The 25,579-nt window shown below is 39.2% G+C and overlaps 1 protein-coding gene and 1 long non-coding RNA gene across 11 annotated transcripts in view; one reads left to right on the top strand and one right to left on the bottom strand.

Moving 5' to 3' along the window:
* VAMP2 (vesicle-associated membrane protein 2 (synaptobrevin 2)) overlaps window positions 1-18,075 on the top strand; it is a 45,387-nt gene extending 27,312 nt beyond the window's left edge. For both annotated transcript variants that reach the window (XM_025153690.3, XM_046898572.1), the window contains exons 2-5: window positions 444-558; window positions 4,066-4,224; window positions 6,103-6,154; window positions 8,139-18,075. In XM_025153690.3, the coding sequence (XP_025009458.1) occupies window positions 444-558; window positions 4,066-4,224; window positions 6,103-6,154; window positions 8,139-8,155 (343 nt within the window). In that variant the 3' untranslated portion in view covers window positions 8,156-18,075. The remainder of the gene's footprint in view (window positions 1-443; window positions 559-4,065; window positions 4,225-6,102; window positions 6,155-8,138) is intronic.
* LOC101748697 overlaps window positions 1-25,579 on the bottom strand; it is a 72,272-nt gene that overhangs the window by 39,860 nt on the left and 6,833 nt on the right. For all 9 annotated transcript variants that reach the window (XR_005862251.2, XR_005862257.2, XR_005862252.2 and 6 more), the window contains exon 2: window positions 3,374-3,537. This is a non-coding gene — a long non-coding RNA (uncharacterized LOC101748697). The remainder of the gene's footprint in view (window positions 1-3,373; window positions 3,538-25,579) is intronic.

The raw sequence follows: 25,579 nt of genomic DNA, 5'->3' as shown, positions 1-25,579 counted from the left end.
GTTCAAGCCTGGCTAGGTGTTCTGGTTGGGGCATTTGGTGACTACCGGTGTGTTGGTTAAGCATTGTGAAGTGCCTTAGATGACTAACCCCACACTGTGTGCAATTTTGACACACTTCCTCCTCCTTTTCTTTCTCCTCTCCTTTTGTTTTTCTTTACTTGGTTACCCTCCAGCCTGACAGCATGCTGAGGAAGAAGATGGGGTTGCAGCCCAGGCTCCTATACATGCAAGGGAGACGAACAGTTTGATATGGTTCTAACAAAATATAGTGTGAAAATGAATTGCAGAACAGGAGGGAATGGGACGTCAGTGTTGTGATTCAGGAATGTAGAAGGGGCGTTGTCAGACAATGGACAACTCCTTTCAACTTATCCTAAAAAAAGGAGTAGTGAATAAATGAACATAGTTTCAGATGCTTTTTATGGTCTCTGTTTTTGATCTAGGTCTGCTCCAGCTCCTACCCAAGGACCCACCAGTACTGGGGCTGCAGGGCCACCTCCTGCTACCAATGTGTCAAGTAACAAACGGCTGCAGCAGACGCAAGCCCAAGTGGATGAAGTAAGTGGCTTCACATGATAAGTTGCTCACCCCAAGGCTGCTCATGTGATTATTTATTTTTTTCTTCCATTAAGATGCTTGCCTCACCAGTGATCCAGCAACTCCTTGTCTGAAGACACTGGGTCTGGGAAATATTTACCAAAGAATAGCATTTATGAGGAGGCAGACTGTGCTCAGAACATCTCTTGTACTAACGTACCAGTAACACTTCTGCAGAATAGGCATGAGCATCAGTACTGTTTTAGGAATTTGTCCCAGATAGTCATGTTAGAAGGAGATGTCATAGCGAATCAGCTTTTTTAATGTATTCCTGTATTCCTGAAGTTTGAATGCTAATCTCACAGGCTGTTTCATACGACAAACCATTGGCCTCTTGTTCATACATGCAGGCTTTGAAAATTGGACTAGTGAGGGCTGTGTTCATTAGTCAGAGCTGTAATGATTAATCATTACAATTCACTCCCACAGAAGGGCACCCACACATGACATCGCAACATCTTCAACAAGTCCTCACTCCTTCTGGCTGACCTTAGAGGAATATGTGCCTATTCCAGCATGGCTTCTTAAATTATTTAATATACAGAAAATCCCTGCCCCCTCATCTATAATGCCAGTGTCCACCTAACTGCTGTGGTAATAGGAATAAGTGAGAATATCTCTGCTTGTGAGTATCGTCCCTGAGTGTACCAGCCAGACAGCGCCAGCTGTAGCATCCCTGCATGCTTGCTGTGCACATTTGTGTCCTGGATATTTAGCATAGAGTTTTGCTGAACCCCTGCAAAGACCATGAGGAAATTACCAGGGCCTGTACGATTCTTTTATGCTAAGTCGATAAAATACAAGCTAGAAAATAACTATTTACATGCATAAAGGCTTCTATTTTCAAAAGCTCAAGATACACTATAAAAGACCTCAAAACTTGAACTCAAATGCCTTTCTGAAGATGAATACACCTGTCAAATTGAGCTTTGTCTCTGATAAGCTTTTTTGCTGAAGGTCTGAACTGGACTCTTTCTGGCCTCCCTTTTGCTGATGCTTGGAGTTGGTCACAAGAACATCTTCTGTATACAGAAATGTCTAGGTTCAGTTCTCTCATTATTACCAATTTTCGCTTCACTGTAACTTCACTGATGTTAATTGAGTGTCTCTTGCAGTAGGGAAAGGAGTATTTCATTTCAACATCAGTCCAAGGTCAGAATAATTGAAATAAACTTCTTGTCCTGAACATACTATGTCATGATGGTGGTGTAAATGTTTATGTGAGTGACAACCAAACTAACTGTCCCTGGAAGATGACAAATAATTTCTGGTTATTATCTAAAAAGAGTGATGCAGGTCAGACACATAGGGCTCTTCAAACAAATCAATGGATAAGGCTCCAGTGAGGATAGAGAAAACCCAGTCTGTGTTCGAGATTATCTGAATTCTGATACTTTTCACTCAAGCCAATGCAAGTTTATCTTCTTGTGCTAACTGAAGAGTTATTTTGACAGAAACTCTTACCCAGTGGGAGACGAAAGTGTGTAGCTCATGGATTGGAGGATTATGCAGATAATAGTGAGGGTCTACATTTTTTTCAACTCCAGTTGGAGAAGAAGACAGAGATTGGTGTGAGCTGGTTTTGAGTGGCTAGCATGTGGTGAGCAGATACTGTTCATTAGGGCATGGTTGATTAATCACTGAATATCAATATAGGAATAGCCAAGGGAGAAAAGCACTATTAGTCTTTCTGTCCTCTGAAGTCACTGGGAATTATAGCACCTAAGGTTCTGATCTGTGAAGCATTGATTTGATCTTCCTTGCTAAATCTTTCTTGGCCATTTTCCTTTTATGTCTTGTGGGAAAGTAATCTGTAGGTGGCAGCAAACACCACGGCAGAGCGCACAGTGCTCTGGCTATTTTTCTGCTCCAAGCGCTGTTGCACACAGCTCTTCTCATGCGAACCCTAAACTCAGTGGTCACAGCTTTGCTTGAGAGCACATTTTTGACATTATTAAAATGATTGGCAGTCCTCTGAAATCAGCATTTCAGCTATATCCGTGTTGGGTTTCCTCCTATGATTTCTCTAGGCATCCTAGAGCTTATTTTCCAAGGCTTAGAGCTTGCCTTTAGGCTAGACAAGCATTTATTCATATGATAAAAATGCCATCTTGGCTGGACACTCAGGTTAAATTCAATAAATAGTTCTGGCCAAAAAAAAAAAAAAAAAAAAAAGTAGTAGGAATTTCAGAGTATTGTGTTTCAGCATTTCCCAGAGAGTTTAAAATTGTAACTATGAAACAGTGTACCAAAACAAATTTTAATGAAACATCACCTGATAAATGATTTATTTTTTTTTTTTTTAAGTTTGATATGGAATCAAATGCTTGGAAGGCTTTGGTTTGGAAAAACAAGTAAGAAAATTTGTTTGAAGTTTGGACAAATGAAACAAGTCTCTTGAGTTTTGGAGTAGCACTTAGACCAGTGTCAATCCTTTTAAATATTCTTTCACTACTGGTGTCTACTCACAGTATTTAAATCACATATATTTAAGATTCTGGTTGTTTTTGATTTTTTTTTTCAGGTAATAGTTAAATTGCATTATATACAAATAACATGGATTTCCTTGTTACAGACTAGGGGAAGTTAGCATACCAGCAACAATTTTCACTGCTAGAATAAGTAGACACAAATTTACTGAGATTTGTGTGCCATATAGCTTTTATACTAGTGATGAATTTATCCGGGATTTCTATTTAGGATTATTGGCTTTCTGGAAGGGGGATTTTCCTCTAACTCAAATTATAAAATGCATGCATGAATAGGCTTTACGTACTGTGTACTGGCTGTGCACACTTTTTGCTGAAGATGTGCATTGAGAGAATGTGAGTTTCCTGCTACCCTTCAGAAAGAATTTTGGCAGGTAAGGTATTTCATCCTCCTCCCCTTTCCATCAGGACTTCAAATTTTGGCTGAGAAGGCATCTTGTCTGGGAAAAGCCTGTAGAACAAACAAATTCCTTGGTCAGAAAATGCATATCTTTCTTCTTAGAATGGCTTTATCTAGTCAGTCTCTCTAGTTCAGATAAGGAAATTATATTAACTGTATTAATTATATTAAATGTATAAGGAAAATAATAGTTTGGGTTTACTGATAACTGGACAATTGCCAACCAAACTGTAGTAGAGGTACAGATCTCTACTGGCTTTTTTTTGTTTGTTTGTTTTTTAATCTATAGTACAGCATCTAGTAGGCTAAAGGGAATCAAAAGCTCTAATGAATCTAATTACTGTATTTCGTAATGTCCCTTTACTTTTAAGGACATCTGAGCATGGAATAGCTATGTTCATCATGTTTTTGCTGTGTCTGTTTTCATAGACATGGTTTTCGAGGCTCTGTCCAAGTACTTGTCATCACATACTATAATGGCAAAAAGGTGGTTTCATTACAGTATGTTAGACTGTGAACATATGGGTGACCTCTGGCTTTAGTATGTGTTGAATCTAATGTGGGGATATGCCTTTGCAGGTGGTAGACATCATGAGAATGAACGTGGACAAGGTGTTAGAAAGAGACCAGAAGCTGTCAGAGCTTGACAACCGGGCAGATGCATTGCAAGCAGGTGCCTCACAGTTTGAAACCAGTGCAGCCAAACTGAAGAGAAAATATTGGTGGAAAAATTGCAAGGTAAGGAGTATAAGGATCTCTTGTTAAGACATTACCTCCTCCTGCATGTACTGGGACTTTGCTTGTAAGATGGGATCTTCAAGTGGTCTCTTCTTATCAAAGGGAGAAGTAGGTGCCTTGCCCTCTATGTTGCATGACAATATGCCAAATAGTTTCAAACTCTACCAGATCTGTTCTTTAATAATTTCTGCAACATATAACATCTAGATCCAAATACTTTAGTCGGTGTCTGCAAACAGGGATGGAAGAGCATTTTGTATTGATTCATGTGAGAGTTATTTGTGAACCACAAAGCCCCACGGGGCATAGTGAATACCAGAAGTTGGGGAAAAGGAGCTTTTTCCTTGTGGGAGATGATTAGCCTCTTGATATTTCTTTAGGATGGTAAATGGCCAAAAAAAAAGGTACCACAAATCAGTGTGAGAAGTGAGGAAATGACAGTGTCTTTTCAAGTGGGTCAGATTAGGACAGAGTAGATCTTTAATCAAGCAGCTGTCTTCTCTGCTGTCCTCAAAGTCTCATTCTTTCCCTTAAGCTGAGGGAACCACTCTCTTCTCTGCCTTTTCAGATCTCTTCCACCAGCAGATTATAGCAGGTTATGAATATTGTGCCAAAAGTTCACCTTATTTCCCATTTCTCTTCAACACTATCTTTGCTACTGATTACCAATGTCCACTCAAATAATAAAACCTGTTCCCAAGGGAGAATCCAGAACACATTTTTATGAATCTGTTGTTGCCTGCTTTATCTCTTCAGTCCACAGTTCTATGATGTGTAAAGCAAGGCAGAATATTCTGTTTAAATTACATACACAAGCACTCCAGAATGAAGCAGATCTAGGTTAGAAACTCAACTAAGCAGTTCCTCTGGGCCTATTCTAAACTGTTACCCAGTTGTTTTGCCCAGGTGTGCAGGAAGCAGGGCATTCTGGACCTACAGGCCCAGATTTTGAGCTAGGTTCACCCACACTGAACGCAGTCATCGTAGTGATCTATGCCACACTAGACCTTCAAACCAACTCTCATTCTCCTATCTTCATCATCACTTTCCCCTTATGCTGACAAACAGAACCCTTCTTTCTTCCCTATGACTTCCAGTCTTGGTTAAGTAGAGGGAGCAATAAATAGATTTCCTGCAAATCAACAGATTTCTCTATCCTCTAGACATGTGTTGGGCGGAATGAAGATCTTGATTCAAAATGTCCATATGCTTTTTAAAGTTATTATTATTCTTTCCATTCTCACTGGGCTAATTATATGAATTGGACTGCAGCATCTCTGGTGTCCTCACTAGCTTCCAGCAAATGTAACATAGCGGCCTCTAACTCAGTGCTGGTACATGTCTGTACACAGCTGGCCTTGATGAATCTGCTCCTTCCTATCCAGTGAGATATTTCTAATGTGCTGGAAACGATGCTGGCTAGTGTGGGCTACCACTCAACAGCACAAGTACACAAAACCAGCAAAAATAACTGCTAGACATCAGACATCTCCACCTCATTGGTTTTGAACCTTCTCCTAACACCCAGTCTGTGTGAATCCAGCCAGAGGGAACACATTTGCTTAAGTCATATCTGGAGTTGTATTACTTTAGAAGTCTATTTTTACTTTACTGCTGGAAATGGACAAGTTTGGTCATTGCATCTTAGCTGATGAGCAAGAACTTGATAGCTTTGACAAGAGGATAAATCCATTGCTGGAGGTAAGCTCTTCCTAAAATTGACACCAAATCTGGGGCCTTAACAAGTCTTCTACACTGAGTCTTTGCAAGAAGTAAGGGCACATAGAAAGGGCTGATAAATAAAGGCAAAAAACTCTACCATTGTATTTCATCTGAAAACCTGACTTTCTCTTTTTTCTCATAACTTTCTTTTTATAGATGATGATCATCCTTGGTGTAGTATGCACAGTCATTCTCATTATAATTATAAGTGAGTAATTCATTTTCTCTTTCATTTATGGTCTGAATAGTTCTGTCACTTGTGAAGTGCTGATGTATTAGAAAACAAAATTTAAAAGTATATAAAATATTTAAATAGATTAATTTGTGAAATTCGCCTTCAAGTGTCATGCTGTTATAGTGAGAATTATTGCAAGCTCATTGGACACATATAGGTAGAATTTGTTAACGCTTAATGTATTTTACATTAGCTTGTTATGTAACTTTCCCCAGGATTAAGACTCACCTTTTTAATGTTTATATACCTTTTCTATGCAGTCTCAGATATCTTAATTAGAATCAGGGCTACAGTCATAGTTGTTTCTAGTGATAACAGAAACAGCTCGGAATTAGCTCATACCTATCACTAGGAGGGTGAAGGCCCACATGGCAAATGGGCATTTAATGAATTCCCTAGTTTCCACCAAATCAGTTGGAATTTGAGATGTTGCTGCTTCTGAAAATCCCTTTGCATCATAAATACTTAAATATCAGTAAAAGATGCTGCAGAGACACGTTGCTTTAATGGCTTTAAAGATCATCTCATTTTACACATTTATTGTAGGAAAGATGGCATATAAATGAATAATGGCAGTCATGCTGGTTGGGAGCCAGGGATCTCGTAATGACAGGAATTGAACATTTTATTTATGTAACCTCTGGGTTAGCAACAGCCGTTACATGACATAACAGTAATATGGCATTAACTCCAAAAAGGGAGATTTCTTGAGTTAGGTGATACAGCTAGTAACCCAGGAGTGATTCACCAGGAGGCTACACTGTGGATGGGAATTAATTCCCAGCTCTCAAATTACATGCCTCATCTTTGGCATGTTTCCATTTTCCCGTTACCTCTGTAAAGGAGGCTTACAGAATCACCTGTAAACATAACTAAATGGATTGAGATACATGTGGAAGTTTATTACTCTTATGAATGCTGGCACTAGAGTGACCCAGAATGATTGTAGGGTTTCGTAACTCTAATACAGCAAGAATGAGAACTGGCTAGATATTAATTAACTATATTAACCAGGTACTCGAGGTGAGTGGCTTCAAGAGAAAGATGGGCCTTTGTTCTGAAGTTTAGTGCAGCAACCTGGGAAGACAGATGTGCAAGCCATTTAATTGCTTGCTGTGTATATATATGTATCATTGAGCACTCTATATCCTAACAAGAAAGTAAAAAACATACAGGATAGCTAATAATTTCTCCTTAAAAGTTAACTCTGAAATTATAAATAAGTAGTAACATTGTTTTCCTCCTGGTTTTAAATGCTGAATGCCTGTCTTGTTAAGTCTGGAAACAGAAGTAGCAAGTTTGACGTGCTTAGGTTGGGTTCAGATTATTTAATCACAAATTTGAGTGTTACTTCATCAAACCAGGGTCATGACTCTGTATGTTGAACTCAATGATGTCTTCATGTACAGCAGTTCTCAGGTATATATGTAAATTCAGTTATCATCAAGTGTCCAAGTGGCTGCCATAGACAAGGCCTGTAGGCAATGTGAATGTGAAAAAGATATCTGCAGTGCAGGGCTGGTTATAGACACTGATAAATTGGGTAGTTCCTCACAGTAACAAAGCAACAAACTACAATTGGTAACGTGATCAAAGCTGAGCTACTGTTCATCTTGGTAGAGAGGCCCTGGAAAAGTTTACTCCATGTGGGACTGCAAGTATTGCTGGGGGTGGTGGCTCACAACATCAGTCCTTGTCCTTTCTATTTCTGGAGCCAGAGTTTCCCTGCTTTCCACTCCAGTTCTCCCTTTAAATGGATTTTGGCATGGGAGTCACAGCTCTGTTCCAAGCAGGAGGGCACACTGTTTGTTAAACACTGTGCTCTTTCAGCAAAAGATGTGCTACAGGTGTTTGCCATCCTCAGATAGAACAAGCTTCTGTGAGATAAAGCACAGTGGTAACTCTGTACTAACTGATGTTGTATGTCTTATTTTTCCCCTTCTGCTTCCTTTCTCAGTTTATTTCTCCACTTGAAAAGATGAAGAAGGAAGACTTGGCACAACTTTGTTCGTATCAACCAACAATATCAGTGTTCCTTTGTTGAACTCCGCTTTTTAATTCCTGGTGTCTTGGGATTTTTGCTTGTAATAACGTATAAGCATTCAGTGTGGTGTGTTTTGGAATTCTGTTGTTTCCACAAGAAACTGTACCAGCTAAATACTGCCAAGTAGTTCCATACACTGTCTTATCACTGTGTCTTAAAATGTGCACGCACTGACCTTCAGAAACTGTAGTATATGAAAAGCATCCTAAATATCTCAGAATTGGAGAATGCAGCTATGGGAGAGTTCCTGCGTAAAGGGACACTGTCAGGTGAGCTGGATCCAAAATCAAGGTTTCAGCAGACACGAGGGCCAAAATTCTTAGTCTGAGTACCTAAAGTTGTGTGGCAAAATCCACTATCAGATGCAGCTCTTTGAGGCAGCAAGTCTCTGCTACACTGGAGAGTGGTACTTGCAAGTATTCATAGAATATATAAGACATCTCTACTTAGCCAACCAATCACATATGTTTTTGAAATTAAATGTGATATCCATCTAAAAATATTACCTGCAGAAAATAAATAAGACTGCATTTTATGGATTTAAATTTTTCCTTGGAGTGTGTTCTGAGCAACTAAGATGGCCTCAGTATGAAAGCCAGAAAAAAGACTGTACGACAACCAGAAAATGCTAGCTAGCACAATCTTGAAAAAGCTAAGTGAAATGCAAAAATGGTAATACAAGCACCAGAAATAACCAAGATGCAGATTCTTGCTAAGAACTCAAGGCAGTGTTTGTCAGAATTCATAGAACTCTCTTCAATGACAAATCCCAATACTTATTGCCCTAACTTGAAGTATATGAATGACTTTGGTGATGTCTGTGGCTTCCCGTCACACCTGTAGGAAGCTGCTTCTGCAGTATTTTGCAGAAATGGTTCCCTTTGTGAGGATCAGTTAAAAATCAGGAAGAGGAGGATGCAGTAAACAGAAGGAACTGTAGGGACAGAGGCCAGGGAATGGAAACTGGAGGGTGCCTAGCAAAGCCTTCCTTGAGCAGAGGAAGGCAGAGAAACACTGTTCTAAATTGGAGGTGTTAGTAGGATTACTTACAATTTAATTTGTGTGTTTGTATAGTTTATAACCTATAACATCATCTTAATAAAGTACACAGTTGAGGTATTTTTCATACTTTAACCAACATTTGATACAATTAAAGGAAAAGATATATTGCATTTTGGGGGAAAGTTGTATGCTATTATTGTAAGGTTATACCCAAGTGTTCACTTTCTACTACTTTTTAAAATGCTGCACAGTTTGTTTTGAGGAGGATGTGGATAATATTGCGAGAGAATTATACCAATTTTAAACATATCTATTTAAACTAGAAATGAATTTTCAGATTTTGAGCCAGGCAATCCTGACAGCACCTTTTTAAGATAAGATCTTCAGAATTTCTAAGAATTGCTAGATATTTATTTGTTTATTTATTGTTAAAAGTGTTGCCTTTTTTTTTTTCTTTTTTGCCTGCAACTCTGTTAAGGCACATAAATAGTTAAATTAGCAGATATGCTCATTGAAGAGCATCTCTCTTGACACAATCTTAGACTAAAAAAAAGAGAGAACCAGACAAGTTCACCACAGTAGATCTTAAGTAGAATTCTGTGGAGGGAATAAGCAATGATTAGTTGAATGGTTCCAACTGCATTGTTTTTCTATATATTTACTTCATTTTCACATGTATTGCTTCATACTGTTAACTAGCAGGTGGCCATGGTCGTAATAAAAGTAACCTTCAAACATTAGTAACTTTCAAAGTTTCTGATGTATTACTGGTAGGCCCTGTTTGCTTCAGTTCATCAGCTAAGTACATGAACTATTCTAAAATCCTCATGGATCAGACAGAAAATTATGCTGTCATTAAAGGGCCTGACTTTGTGAAATGCTATGATTGTGTGTAATTGAGCCTTTTCTGGAAAAAGAATAAGCTATCCAACTTCAGGACCCTTTTTAGACTATTAAGATATCTGGATAACTAACAACTAGAAAGAATTACTTCCTGATGGTGAGACCCTGCCACCCATACTCACACTGAGCCTGACTTGATCCTCATAGAGCTTCTCTGCAGGAATGCTGAAATGTCTCATGAGATACAAATAGCTTTCACTGGAGATAGTACAACCAGTAAGGTTAAATGATACAGATCCCTAATGTAGACAGTGCAATCTCCCATCAGTCTAAAGTGACTGTTTATCTGATGTAAGCAACAGATACACATGACGAAGCTATGAAGATGCAAAGTTTACAAATGAAACTATAATGAATGTGTAAGGATGAAGAACTTGGTCGTCTGAGCTAATTAATCTCAAGTTAGTAATCAAAATGGGAGCTTTAGGGGACACTGGAGAAGATGAACTGCTGAATGTGTATTCATTCTCCCTCAAAATAGCAACTGATGGGGTTGACTACTAGCTGTTGGTAAGAATTTGCAAGAGTTCAGTCATGAAACCTAGCCTCTAGAGGGCTGTAAAATGTTCATGAAGAGGCAATTTCCTCCTGTGTTCTAATAAATTTGCTAAATTAATGTTTTTAAATTGGTTGCACTACAGTGTGCTTGTGCATGTCCAATGTTCAACAGCTGTACTGTTTGGTTGCAGTTGGTAAGCCATGTAACATTTCCAATTCAGCCCAGGAAACATGAATAAGTATGTCCTTCTGCACTGTATAGACCTGGAGTCTTACTGCTCCTTCAGACAGTTAATTACCTCACAGTGAGAATATGGTAATAGAGAACAGTTTAAGGTCATGGATTGTGAAACACCATCACATACACATAGAGTGATACAGAGGACAATCTATATAAACACAGTTGGAGATCTTATTTGTGTTTAAGCCAGGATTGATTTGTTTTTCAATCACTGCCTTTACATTTCAAATGTCCATTCATAATTACAACTCCCTGTATGTAATAACAAATTTCCCATATAAAAGTTAACTCATTCTTCTTTAGTCAGCACTGGCTAGAATTTCAGTTACTGAGTAGAATTTAAACTGTGACTCTTCATCACTAATTACTGCCCAGGCTCAGGCTGGTAAAAAGGCACAGTGCTGCTCCCTTTTATCTACTTCATGGCAAACCCTCAGGAGACTGCAAGGCTGATTAACTTATGATTGCCATCCTGGGGACTGAATTGAAGACTTCTCTGGCTGGAAGCTTTAGCTAGAGTTTTCATAGCTTTAGTTTATATTTTGGTAGCTTTAGCTAGTTAGACAACATAAGAGACTTGCATAGTCAGTACTTATAAGAAGCACTTTTCCCCTGATTTCTGGGCTACAGCTGCACTGCTAGCATGATAATGGCATTAGAAACAGCACTGCTGAAATTGGGTGCTTAGGAGCTAGTCTGTGTTTGTGCCATAGCTGCTTTTTAGCTTGACTGCACATCAATATGTGAGGTTTAAGTAGTGTTATTTGCAGCCACGCTTCACAGAGTAGTAAAGTCCTGCCTGGTCATTATACCTTCTTCCTTCTAATTTGGCTCACCTTGATATAACATAAATATGGCTCTAAACCTAAATATCTGGAATGCAGAACGTGCAGGAGCAAGTAGTGTGGAAGCCCAGAGACATTTGACCTGCTTTTCACCTGACCACATTATGTAACAGCACAGTCAGTCCAACATAGTTCAACATAATCCAGTATTATTAAATGGAGGAGGGAGAACCTGATAAAGATTATGAATGTAACCTAGGGTCTGTAGGACAAGAAGTGATTTCGAAGTTTAGTCAGTTTGACTTTTAAAGCTGGTACTTCAGTTCCATTGGAACCTGCGTGAAGTAAGGCCTGGAACAGTTCAGGCAAGTAAAATACAATTTTCTTTTTAAAGAGTCATCTGCAATAAGTGATATAAACATCTGCATTGACAGAAGGACATGACAGTTGTAACCATTTAAGGAACTACTTAGAACAGCTACCATCTGCTGTGTTTTTTTCCTTGGTTAGTAAGAGCTTTTGAAATTCTTCATTTGCTGTGTCTCATTCCTGTCCCTGATTCTCCAGCAGGCTTTCCCATAACTTTCTGAACAGTCAAGCTACTTTTTCTCTAAGTAGGTTTTAGCTCTTATAAGCAAGTTCATGACTCTGACATATCTTTTAAGAACATGCATGTAAAACAGTAATGTCTGTTTCTCTAAAGTGCATCTGTCATGGCAGACTGAAATTTCAGGAACTTTTGGAAGCTCAGGTGTTACTGAAGTCTTTGTACTTTTATGGAGTTTTTTCTTCTCTGTCCTGTGAGAGGTTATAGATCTAGTGGGTGTATGTATGATCTATTATTTTTTCATAGCAGTGCCTCTGTTTGCTCATGTTGGTGCTAAATCTGCTAGATCTTCACAAAACAAATTAGAGGGCACTTGAATGTGGCCACTGGCTTACATCTTGACCCCACCTCTCCTGCCTTTTAAGCAGTAGCCATATAAGGCAATGGGCTCACTCCCAATGTACACAGCGAATACTGGAGAAAGGTCTCAAAGAGGCCAAAGTCTCTTTGGTCTGGATTCAGACCTGAATCTGACCGGACCTAAACCTTAGGACAGTAACAGACTTAACGTTTGGGTTCCCTGTGAAGTCAGAGGAGTTGAGATGTTCTTCTCAGCAGTTATTCTCCTGAGCTGGTTTATGGCCCTTTTGCAGATGGAATTTATTTGAACTTGTGGTTCTCCATGCTAGATGAAGTACAAGCACCCTCAAACACCTTTCTTTAAAAGCTAAAACCAAAAAGGCTGAAGAAAGTTGTTTGAAAAAAGCAATCGTATCGTGAGAAATAATTGGCTGAAGATGTCTTAGATGGTGACTGTTACTTTCAGTAGGAATACTAGATTGGGAAGTATAGACAGTCAAACCAGAACCTCACGTATTTTTTTTCCTTCTTTTCTCCTTCAGAAATTATTCTCTTTTCCACTTCAAGAAATGATTTTTTTTTCTTCTTCAATTAACTTCCCTTCCTTTATTTCATTAATTTATGTTTCCATTGATGTTCTCAGTGGCCTTTTTTCTCCACTGAGAACCAGAAGACTGTCACATGCGTAAGAAGAGATCTGACCCACCCAAGTTTACCTTTTTTCCCAATGCACTGACATTTAAAAGCTACATCTTACAATAAAGCAAAACTGTGGCAGTCTGATTACAAGCAGTTTTGGTAAACACTTGATTATTTAACAATGAGTCATTTCTGCAGTAACCTCATTCTGTCATGACTGTATCACATCTGCTAACTCTCCAAAGCAAAAATCATAACCTGTACTGGTTTAAAACATGAATACAGCCTCATGGTTCATATGTAACACTCTATTCAAACAAAGAAGCCAAGTGCTGTATTTTTAAAAGGGCAAATTATTTGTTTTCAAAGAGAAAATACCATAGAGAACAACAAGATAATTATGAAAGGCTGTCCATTCTTTAGCTATTCTCACAGTAGCTGGCTTCACCGCTATTCTTCAAGTCTTTGTTCTCTTTTAAAGCCTTTGTGTTTTTGGAGCGTAATGTATCTGGAGCATAGCATACTGGGGCTAGGGTTCTTCTGCTGCCCTATGAATTGACTCCCTGCCTCCTGTCCTGCTGTTATTGTTGACCTCAATCATAGCTGAGTTAGGCCTGAGTGGAGCACAGCCTCCTTCCCATAATGCCCTGTTGTCCTCAAACTAGCCCCTACTGATGGGATGAGAACACTGAAGGCAGCGTATGGCTTTTGGATCTTAAGTCAGTTTGAAATGATGTGATAGTGCAGAATGCTCCTGGCTGCTAGACAACAGCATTTCTGATAAACTACTTTGATTGTAACACTGCAGTTTTAATTAATTTTTTAGCATTTCTTGTAACAGTAATTCTATCAATTTTGTTGGAAGACAGAGGAAATAGCCAATAAGGATGGAGTGATAATGACAAAGTAGTAAATTGGGAAATGGTTTAAGTGAAATGTAGCCAACATTCTGTAGCCTCCTTGGAGAGCCTGTACTTAAGAGTGCCATTCTATGTTAAAACTAAGCTGTGCTAGTCTATTGAAGTGCACATACACTACTACTTTAAATGAGGTAGCTGAATTTACTTCCTTTCACTTTTTTCTTGAAAATACAGGAGACATACACAGTAATGATTTAGGTTTTTTTTGCAAGGAGAGCTATTGGGGATGTACCACCCCAAGGCTTGCTGCTCATGTGCTGCAGAAGTGCTCAAGGACTTGAGTCAAATAAGGGCTCCAGAGTGATTCGTGCATTAAATATATATACCTTTTGCTGTACACAACTTCAGTCTGCCAGTAATAACATCTTTTTGACACAGTATAATCATTTGCTTATCCTCATTCCACTCTAATATTCCACTCTTTTCCACTATTAAATGGTCCACGGAAAGGATGGAAAAACTGTGCTGAATCCAACACATTTTTCTGACATTGTGGACATGTGGTGGTGGTGGTTTGTGCTTTTGGAAAGAGAAGAGTTTAAAAGAACTAAGAGCCTTCATTAAGTTAGTGTATCGTTAGAAATTAGTTTCTCCCCCTGATAAGGTGCAGATCTATTTGAACTAAGACCAAATAACGTGGAATCATAGAATTGTTAAGGTTGGAAAAGACCTGAAGAGATCATCAAGTGCAACCATCAGCTGTAGCTGCTGTTGTTTTCTTGGTAAGATTTGAGATGATACATACGATAGAGCTGTGAATTCATAGAAGTACAACACACAATTGTTTTTGGAAGTTCAAATATTAATATTTATAGAATTTACCTGAAAGGTTGCAACAGTTTCTCCATTAGTCAGGCTCGTGTTGGTTAGACCTGAAAATGTAGTGTTCAGTGTGGCCCCCTGGTCACTAGCAATCTACAGCGTACTAAATGCAAGTTCAACATTTCATGAAACTTAAAAGGAAAACTGACTCAGAATAAAAGTAGAACTGTATCATAAAGGCTATGGGTATACAGTTTATCTCTAAATCTTCTTTGTCTATTATTTAAGTTATTAGCAGCTATACAAATTAGACAAATACTTAGCTTCCAAAGCCCACTTGTTAATGACTTAAAGAATACTTTTTTCATTAGAAATGCTAAGTTCAATATATTTTCCATCTACTTTTTTCCCAACTTGGATATAAGATTAAATGCTAATGTAACTAAGACATATGCACAGGTCTGCACAATGAAATGTTACTGGTAGTCAACTATTTGTAATGAAATACATCATTACTTTGTCTTGTAAATGAAAAGTCCTTCCTCCTCAACCACATGGTAAAATATTAGTCACATGATGTTTATCAGCACCACTGAAAGATTAGACATCAGTCTAACATAGCCCCTACTAATTTAGCCCCTACTCAAGAGCAGGGCCTAAAAGCTTCCTTTGTCTGTTGCAAAAATACATTTTGAGGGGGAAACATCAACTGTCGTAGAGGTTAAATTTTTATTTCACAACTATTTTTTCCTCCCCTGCTCCACAAGCGTATATGTATGTAGATAAACATTTGCCTTTTGGGTGATACATTCTTTTTCCAAGTATGAAAGAGGTAAATTATGACCAGTATTTACCATGGGCAATCTTCACTTAGTTTTGCATTATAAAAAGTTCTCATAGTGTCCATATATTAACTCTTATTATTAAAGCCATTTAGCCATTGCAGGAAATAAGAGTTTGTAGCCAGCTAATTAGTATTTTTCTTAATCGCTTATGTTTGAGTGAGTTTTAATGCTGAAAAGCAGCCTCTGAAGGTGCTATGCATGCAATTCAGCAATGTAGACTTGAAATGAACAAATGGTTGAGTATTTCACATTCTGGCCTTGAGTGAAGAACAAAGCATGCCCTGTTTTGGAAGCTACTTCAGCACATGCTTAAGCACATAGAGAATTTCTACTCTCTGGGAGCTCTGAGGTAGAAGTGAAGGAAAGGGAAGAAGTACATAGCTATGTGTCTTTTATCACCATCTGAAATTGAGGGCATACTGCATCAGACAATACTAATGGAGAGAGACAATTGAAAGCCTCATTTGTCCTTACTAAATCCAGGCCTGATGAAGAATCCATGCTATGTTCTAATTCAGGAGAGGAAAAGCCTTTTTTTTGAATGATAGAAAATTAGGTTGGAATGGTCTTCTGGGGTTTATTTATTCCAATCAAAGTAGAGCCAACTGTGAGGTTAGATCAAATTGCTCAGGGTTTGTCATGCTAAGTTTTGAAAGTTTCCAAAGCTGGTGATTCAAGAGTGAATTCTGCCAGTACATATATTGTCTGCCCCACCTAGTGACCACCTTTCTAAGTTTTGGGCACCATGATGCAGGAAGGACAAGAAACTATTAGAGAGCATCCAAAGGAGGGCTACAAAGATGGTGAAGGGTCTGGAGTGCGAGATCTATGAGGAGTGGTTGAGATCTCTTGGTTTGTTTGGCTGAGCAGAGACCTTTTGGCAGCTGCAGCTCCTCACAGGGAGCAGACAGGCAGTGCTGAGCTCTGCTCTGTGTGACAGCGACAGGGCCCAAGGGAATGGCATGGGGCTGTGTTGGGGAGGGGCAGCTGTGGGTCAGGGAGAGGTTCTGCATCACAAGGCAGTGGGTGTAGAACAGGCTGCCAGGGCATGGCCCGAGCTGCCAGAGCTCAAGGAGTATTTGAACACTGCTCTCAGACATAGGGTTTAGGTGGTCCTATGTAGAAGCAGGACTCGATGATCCTTGTGGGTCCCCTACCAACTCAGGAAATTTTAAGATTCTTTGTGATTTATGGCACTGGAACAGGTTGCCCAGTGATGTGGTTGATTCCCTGTCCCTGGAGACTTTCAAGGTGAGGCTGGATCACGCCCTGGGAAACCTGATCTAGCTGTGGTGTCCCTGTTCATTGCAGGGGAGCTGGACTAGATGGCCTTCAGAGGTCTTTTCCAACTCTAATGATTCTATGATTCTATGTTTTTGCTTTTTTTAATGCACCCTTCTGGTAAGAGTCAAACTCAGATCCTGTGGGAATAAGGACGACTCCCATTTTTCAGAGTTTTCACTACCACAAGAATGGTTCTTTCTTCCTCTTTTACACTGAATTATGCCAGGTCTGATGAAGCTGAGGATATCAGCGTATTCTTTCCCTCCTGCATATATGAAGCCCACACTTCTGACACTGAAGCTGAGGCTATCAATAGCATTCAGTCAGCTTCAAGGCATCTGGTGGTCTGATTCTGCACTGTTTGAGGTCAGTGACAATACACTGACTGGTTACTAAGTTACTACAGTGGTACAACAGAAAGAAGGGGATTTACTTACATCCTAGTTTTCCTCACAAGTCACTTTAACAATGCCAGTCCTTGTTCAGTGCCACTGGAATGGCAATGCAAAACAAAAACTTTTCTTCTATCTCCTTCCTTTTAATTCTTCAAACTTTCTTTCCTCTAATATGAATAACCAGTAATTTGCTTTCAGTTGTCATTTTAAAAACTAAACTCCAGACCAAACCTTTAATTGCATCCTTTTAAAGACCATACAGTAGTGTTAAGCTATGTAGTAATGCATTCAAAAAGGATCTGAAAGCCTTTGCTGAGAACAGCATCTCTGACCTCGTGGACTCAACTGTACTGGGCAAGAAATTGTGATTTGTGCCTCTATAGAAAACATTCCATTTGTGTCTTATTAGAGCTACCTGGGAAGGAAAAAAATGTGGAGACTAGGAAATTTATTGAAGTGCTCTACCTGGAGGTCAGTGGAAGTTAGTTTATAAATGATGAAATTCCACATACATTTTGATGCTAAAATTGTGACAACTGAATGTTTGATATTACTGTTTTCCTGTGGGTGATTTTTTTTTTTTTTTTGAAGTGGTGAACATATTTTCCAAGAATACTGTATACATTTGTAACATGTATGTTTGTGCCAATAAATCTTGTTTTAAGTAGATGCTTTTTGTTTTGTTCCTATCCTGAATGCACACAGTTAAGCAGAGTTAAGCAGTTTCAGCTTTCATTCCCTCTCTGTGTTATGTGCACTTCTGGAAATTAAGATTTTCTGAGTCACCCTGAAGTTTTATATATTTAGTCTAACAGAAAAGTAAAAAACTTCTGTTGCAAGACACCAATGAAATCCATGTACAAGAAAAGAGAAGGGAAGCAGTGGAAACGGTAGTATAATCATTAAAGAATTGTCATTAAAGAGAAGCACATGAGAAAATGTATTTATTACATTTGACCTTATTCTTACTTTTCCCTATGGAGAAATATATTTTCCTATTAATAAAGCACAGTTAACTAAGGGAACTCACTACCACAGAGTTTTGCTAGTTCAGGAATTTTGTGTACTTTAGATGCATTTTTAAATGGAGAAAGAAGGATTTTTTTTTTGTGAGAGGAATACAGACTCTCAGAATCATCTGCTTTAACTTGAAACAGCTGATACTTACAACTAGTGTGATGGCTTAATGGGGCCCAGTAATCATTACCATCCTTATCACTAATGAGTAATTAAGCTCTTAGAAGGGTAAGAGTTGGAAGCTGCTTTTGTCCCCTCCTAGTGACAACACCTACATTTTAAAATATATATAAGCACCACAGATAGCTAGGTAGTTCTAGATAGCTCTATTCCTTGGTGCATGTGAGGTATCATTCAGTAATTTTAAATTGCCTGCAAATCACGTCGGTGTGTATGAAGGGCATGGTATCATCTCCCCACCTCTAGACACACCAGTATAGGTAATACTAAAATGTGACAGTGCTCTTTTACTAAAACAACAGCTTTTTCCTTGGTAACTCTTAGCATGCCTGGCAGTAAACTGGGGGCACAATGACTCTATACGAAGCTAGGAAAAAATAATCATTGATTTTTTTCATACAATGCATATTCTCATCTACATGAAGTAGCATGTAAGGACTGAGAGAGTGAATTAGGTTGGGTGGTGCATGTAAATGTGATATTGAACAACACAGGAAACTGATCAAAGCTAAAATAAGGCTTATACTAATAATGAAGAAATCCTCTGTTAGCTCTCTTACAGTCAGGTTAAGTAGTTAGCTCAGTTTGTTGAAAGACCATGGTTCAATTTCCAATTTTCCAGCTTACATGGAATTCTAATAAGTGATGAAATCAAGTAAAAATGAAATTATATGCAGTGGAGAGATTATGGGGAAGATAGCAGGACTAGTAAGTGCATATGAAAAATCAAATGTATTTTTGCATGTTGTCTGGATAGCAGTATTGCATAGTTCATGGAAGTTCAGGGAGAAAAAAAGGCTTTTTTTCGGATTTATTAAGTTAACAGGGTGAACAGCTCTGGGACGTGCTTATGCTTCAGAATATAGTTCGAAGACAAAACAAACCTTGAAGTGACCATATGTACTTTGCTTTCTGAGCTGAACCACGTGGAGGTAAGTGAATGAACACAATGCTTTTAAGTGCTCCTGATATACTTAAAGTTTCAAAAAAAAAAAAAAAATCGCACAATTTAGGGAAAATATATATAAGAAAAAGGTTTGAACTGCAATCTGAGGATAAAAAGGCTCTAATCTTATGACTACTAGAGCTCTATACGAAACATAAGCCAGGCAGTGATGATGACTGTGATTAAAAAAAGAATAATCTTTTTTTGCTTTCTGAGATCTTTCAAATCTAGGAGAATGTAACCTTATAATGGCACCTGTGATTTGGGCAGCTATTATATGAGAAGCTCTTACAAATATTAACACATTTTACTGTGGGAATTTCCTTGTATGAATGGCACTCAGTTAAAACTGTTTTAAGACAATCAGAATGACTCTGCAGAAATAACACCCTTTCTTTCTCCCTCAGCATCGAACAGTCTAATTATAATTTAACAGCCATTAGCTGAACTGCTTAATAAATGTGGGTAAGCCTGTTTTTTCTACTGTCTGTTGGCCATATCACAGCTTTATTGTGTTGAATGTAGTCAGTGGATTTGGGAATTAAATTTCTAGTGCTTATCTGGATTGGTCCTTTTACTAGACAATGTACAATACATACTGTTAGTTACATACTCTGGATTAGCCTCCAAAAACACCTACTCCATAGTCCAGCTTAACCAGGAGCTGGGAAAGGATGTCCAAGAAAGTGAAGGCACGGATGGAATTGAACTTGGTGAGGGACATGAAAAACAAGAAGAAGGGTTTCTTTAGATACATTGGGGAGAAGAGACAAGCAAAGGAGAGTGTACCCTCACTAATAAATGAAAAGGAATAGCTGGCCTCCTCAGACATGGATAAGGCTGAGGTACTTAATGAGTTCTTTGCCTTGGTCTTTGTGGCCAGTCAGGCTTCTCACACCTCATGTCTCTGAACTTCTAAGCAGAGGTTAGGGGAGCAAAATCCCTTCTGGCGTAAGAGCAGAGCAAGTCTAAGAGCACCTCACAAAGCTGAACGCATATAAGTCTAGGAGGCCAGGTGACATGCATCCCAGGGTTCTGAAGGAACTGGTTGATGTGGCTGCCAAGCCGCTCTCCATCATATTCAAAAAAGCCATGTCTGTCAGGTGAAGTCTCTGGTGACTGGAAAAAGAGAAATATCAGTCCTATATTCAAGACAGGGAGGAAGGAAGACTTGGGGAACTACAGGCTAGTGAGCCTCACATCTGTGCCTGAGAAGATCATGGAATGGATCCGCCTGGAAGAGATGTTAAGGCACATGTGAGAGTAGGAAGTGAGCCAAGACAGCCAGCATGGCTGGCTGGAGACTTTCAAGAAATGTGTAGTGTGGCACTTAGGGATAAGGCTTAGTAGGTATGGTGAGGATGGGTTGACTTGATGATCTTGTAAGTCTTTTCCAACCTTAATTATTCCATGATTCTATAGTTCTATGATTTCTTTGTCATCCTAGCAGTCTGTTTCTGCACATCTGCCAGTTCCACCACTTATGACCACTAAATGCTTTATGTGGTAGCACAAACATTGCCTCTTTTAAAGTAAACTGAAACATCCTACAGGCATATTAGTATTACTTACAACAGTAATAATTACAATTACTTACAGTATTTAACAATGATTATACCACCTCTGCCTCCATGGTAGTCATCTTGATATTATACCCATTGTTTCATTTAATCCCTTCTACGGTTTGGGGCAATTTAAAAAAATATCATTAGTGAAACTACTGTAAGCAATATCTTTAAGGATGAATTTCATCTAAATCCTCCTGCTTCTATCAGCAAAAGCTGTAGGGTTTTCTGTTTCACTCAAGAGTATAAGGCCTGAGGAATTAATTTCCCCACCACTACAACAACTCCTCCCCAGTATTTATATACAAAAAGCAAAACTTTCTTCCTGCACAGGCATTTCTTGACCACTCAGACAGCTAATCACTTTGAACACTAATGCCAGTTGCAAATGAGATGCCTAGGTTTGTCAGCTAGATGGAAGAAATATAGCAGCAGCCTTTGCTGAGGATTAGAAATGGCATTTCTGGGGAGATATAGGCAAAAGCAGTATGCTCAAGGCCTGTCTATAGTCTAGATGATGAGCTAACCCACGTGTTGATGTGCAGTTAAGCCTAGAATTTAAAGCTCTATGGAGTAAAAAGCCAAGCTGGCTCTGTTCAAGCAGTGTTGCTGCATTTCTGTGGTGCTGTGCCCATTAGGAGCTGCCCTTGGCTGAATATAAATTTATCAGCTCTTGTGTAGGATACTGAAGTGTTTTCTGATGACGCTAAGACACTGTTGTTTTACAGACATCCCCGTGTCTGGATTTTACCACAAATTAATCTTCTGACAGTTAGAACATTAAGACACCATCAAGAGCAGTGTGAGCTCTTCTTCAGCCTAGTACGGCTGTTCAACACATCACAATCACACCATATGTACCTAAAACTAGGAGAGCAAAAAGGTACGTTCTCATAAAGTGAGCCTTTCAAATACAAAACCTATCTGCTCTCATTTGACCCAGGCAACAGGGAGAAGTCAAGCCTCAGAATATCTTTAATTGGCAGTTTCTATTCCTGATTGTTTTCTCTGTGAGACCTTAGAGAATCTGGGGGAGTTTTTAGAACTCTCCCCTCATTCAGTGTGCTGGCAAGATCAGGCACATCGCAATGCAATGTCAGAAAGAAGATGATAGTCTTTTAAAATTTGTTTTCTTAAAATAAAATAAAATAAATCATGCATTTAAATTCCCGAAGGAAATTCCTGAAGGAAAAACACACCACCAATCAGCCCTTTCCACGTCGCAGCCGGACAGCGGCCCGCAGTGAGCCTGCGCGGGGCTCCCCCTGCTGCGAACCCCGCGGGATTCCCGGCGGTGAGAGCAGTCCGAGAGGCCGGCGTTGCTGTGCTGCGGTACGGACACTGCCGCCCATCACTTGTTATTCTAGGGAATTTATTCCACCGCTGTGCTGAGATAGACTAACAGTGTCAGACTTAATCGCACATTCAAAACAAATTCGGTCGCAGTTTGTCTTCACGGAATTAATCTGCACGGTCTGCCCCTCAGGTTAACCACTGTGCTGTAATTGGTATTGATTGTAACACTGTTCAAGTTGTTCTTCTCCTGTACGTTAGTTAATTCAGACAGCCTTCAGATTTCTCCAATGCTCTCAAACTTATTTTGGGGGGTATGATTTTTGGCGCTGTCTCATTCGCTCTCTGCACCACCCCACAGTGACCTGTTCTCTGTGTTGCGACGCTGTGTGAAACACTGCTCTCCCTCTTGCCTGGGCTACTATGCCATTTAAATTCCCCACTTTCTCTATTTAAAAAAAAAATCACTAAGAAGACTGGGGCCTGGCCGTAATGGTGGCACTTGTTGACCATCAAAGTCTTTGTATTCTCTTGATGCTTCCAGGTTTGCCTCCAGCATTTTCAAGTTCAGCATTGCTCAGGGTGACTGATTATGTTGCCTCATTTATCCTCAACAAACTCTCAATTCCTGTTTTTCGTTTTTTTTAATTATTAATATTATTAATTTAAAGTATATAATTTAAATGCACCTTAGAAGGGAAGGCTCTGGATTTGTCATGTATACTAGATCTTTCCTGTAGTCTCTTGCTAGCACATCAGTGCGGAGAAGTACCTGTTAATCCCTACACAGAGTCAACATGAAGCATGTTGCCCACAGCTGTCTATATAAAGGCTCCCTGTGTCGTGTGCTGTAATGGGAACGAGCTCACCAGTTGAATAGAGCTACTGAACCAGTTACGGATGTAGTCTGACAGTCACAGAACAAACATGACTCATTTAAGAACATTCCCTACCTTCCCTTTTAATGAGTGGTTTCACCACAGTCAGTAAACTAGAACTGAAGGGAGAACAAAGAGTTCTTCTGGCAGCTCCATGGTGTTCTCGCACGCCACCTGCCCTGCTGCAGGAGTATGTCTGACATATTAGAGCCAACTGCCCTTCCGTAGTTACCTCCCCTCCGGCATCCCAGCCCCCACAACGGAATTACCTCTAGCAGCAGATACTAACGTGTTAATGCTAACAATACTAATAGCAATACTAACAAATGAGCAGATCTATGGCATGGTTTTAAAACAAACAAAAGCTTTAAAACTACAGAATACTGGTGTGTTGAGGAGAGATTGTCATCTTTTGTTGTAGGATAATAATAACGGTGTTAAGAAGAGAACAGAGTTCTGTAAATAAGGGGACTGGTCTAGTTTGACCAAGGCATCAAGGCTTGGTTGTGTCTTCACACTGAAGAGTTTTCTTATCGAGGGAGTAAGAAATGAACCCATGCTACATCCTTACTTTCCCACCTTGTGGTGTATCAACAATCACTTCACTAAGCTCTTTTAGAGAAAGTAGGAAGTAGAACATGTCTGGGTAAACTCTGAAAATTTGAATATTATTTGTGACATATTTTTGGTGTTATAAAATCTCAACTCCACCAATGCCAATAAAAACAATAAATCTTGTTTATATATATATGTAACTGAGATTTTGTTTCAGATTTAGCCACTACAGCATGCAAACAGCAGGAAAATTTTCTCAATGTGCATATGACTTCCTACAAAGTCCCCTGCTGTTGCTTCAATTTTATTGCAGTGAACTGATTTTACATAATTACTTGCAGTGGAAACAACTGAGTGTTTTCACTTCACCAGTAAAGACTGTGACTAGATGGGCATAGTGCAGTTTTCAAATATATTGCATTACTGGTCTCCTTATGCAATTTATTTTACTATAATCCACCAAAACATTGCGTATATGTATTTGCATTCTGTAACTGACATCCACTTTAACTCATGAATCTCAAGGTTTGAGTCACAGTTACTTGTAGCAACCTCATGACGTTCTGTGGAGTCTCTGTATCTCTGGCCTCGAGCACTGATCTGTGCTCTAATGATCAAGTTTGAAGAGAGGAAGTCTTTTAGATAGTGGCACAATGTGCTTTAATTGCATTTTAGAACTTGAAAAGGGATATCAATGGATGGAGTCAGTGTATGAACAAAAAAGAAGTCGATTCATTGGCTGTTAGGCTACAGAGAAGTATCAAATCTGCCATTTCAAAACCTTACCATTTTTTTGGTTTGCTTTCTGAGTGCCTTGAAGAGTAGAATGCATGTCTAACCAGAACACCTCACATTCTGGTACTGAGACCCCTCTTCTTAATTCCACTGTTAGTGGGCTTAAATTGGTCTGGCTGATTTGTAAATTTTGACTTGTGGGTAAGAAGGAACTGATGACTTAGTTTTTAAATGAATACAGTAATAGGTAGCTTGCTAGATATGATTCACAGGGAAAGAAAAAAAGAAAAGATCTGACAAATACATGTTGCTTTTACTGCTCTTCTTTCCCTCATCTAGGTAACTCATGCTAGTGAACTCCAATGAGACATAACAAAGTGAAGATTAAAAAAAAAGTTCTGCAGAGGGAAATCACTATTTTTCAACTAGAAGTATGGGAACATACAAGGAGACACTTCAGCCAGCTCGCTAGGCACCACCACTCCGGACAACACCACCTGCAAGGACTGCAGTACAGGCTGGCCTTCCCACACCTGCTTTGAGCTAACCAGCTGAAGCAACGCTCTCACAGCAGCTTTAGCACAGTGGGCTAAATGTCTGAGCACTGACTGTGCTTCTTGGGTGGGCTTTGTATGCATGCTGAGCTTTGTAGCAACCCAGATAGTTTCCACTATCTTAAAGCTGGACTGAATATGCCTTCATAGGCTGACACTGTAATGCAGACTTACTCTGAGTAAGTCTGCCCAAGTCAGTTTTCATTGCACATTATTCATTTAAAAAAACACCAAGAATGCTATTACTACACAAGAGGCATCAGGCTCCCTAACTAGCACTGTTTTCTGCAGTGTCTAATGAAGCCAGTAAATGCTACCAATGTTATTAGCAACAATAGCCAGCTAGTAATGCACCATGAAAGACCAGTACTGGGGACACAAAATAATAATTGTAAATTACCCAGGTGGATAAAAAGGCAGCAAGGCAACTGGATATATATTTTCAGACCT

Source organism: Gallus gallus, chromosome 9 (assembly GCF_016699485.2).
Source record: "Gallus gallus isolate bGalGal1 chromosome 9, bGalGal1.mat.broiler.GRCg7b, whole genome shotgun sequence".
Lineage (NCBI taxonomy): Eukaryota > Metazoa > Chordata > Aves > Galliformes > Phasianidae > Gallus > Gallus gallus.
The sequence above is the reverse complement of the archived record's forward strand: the minus strand, read 5'-3'. Positions and strand labels throughout refer to the sequence as shown.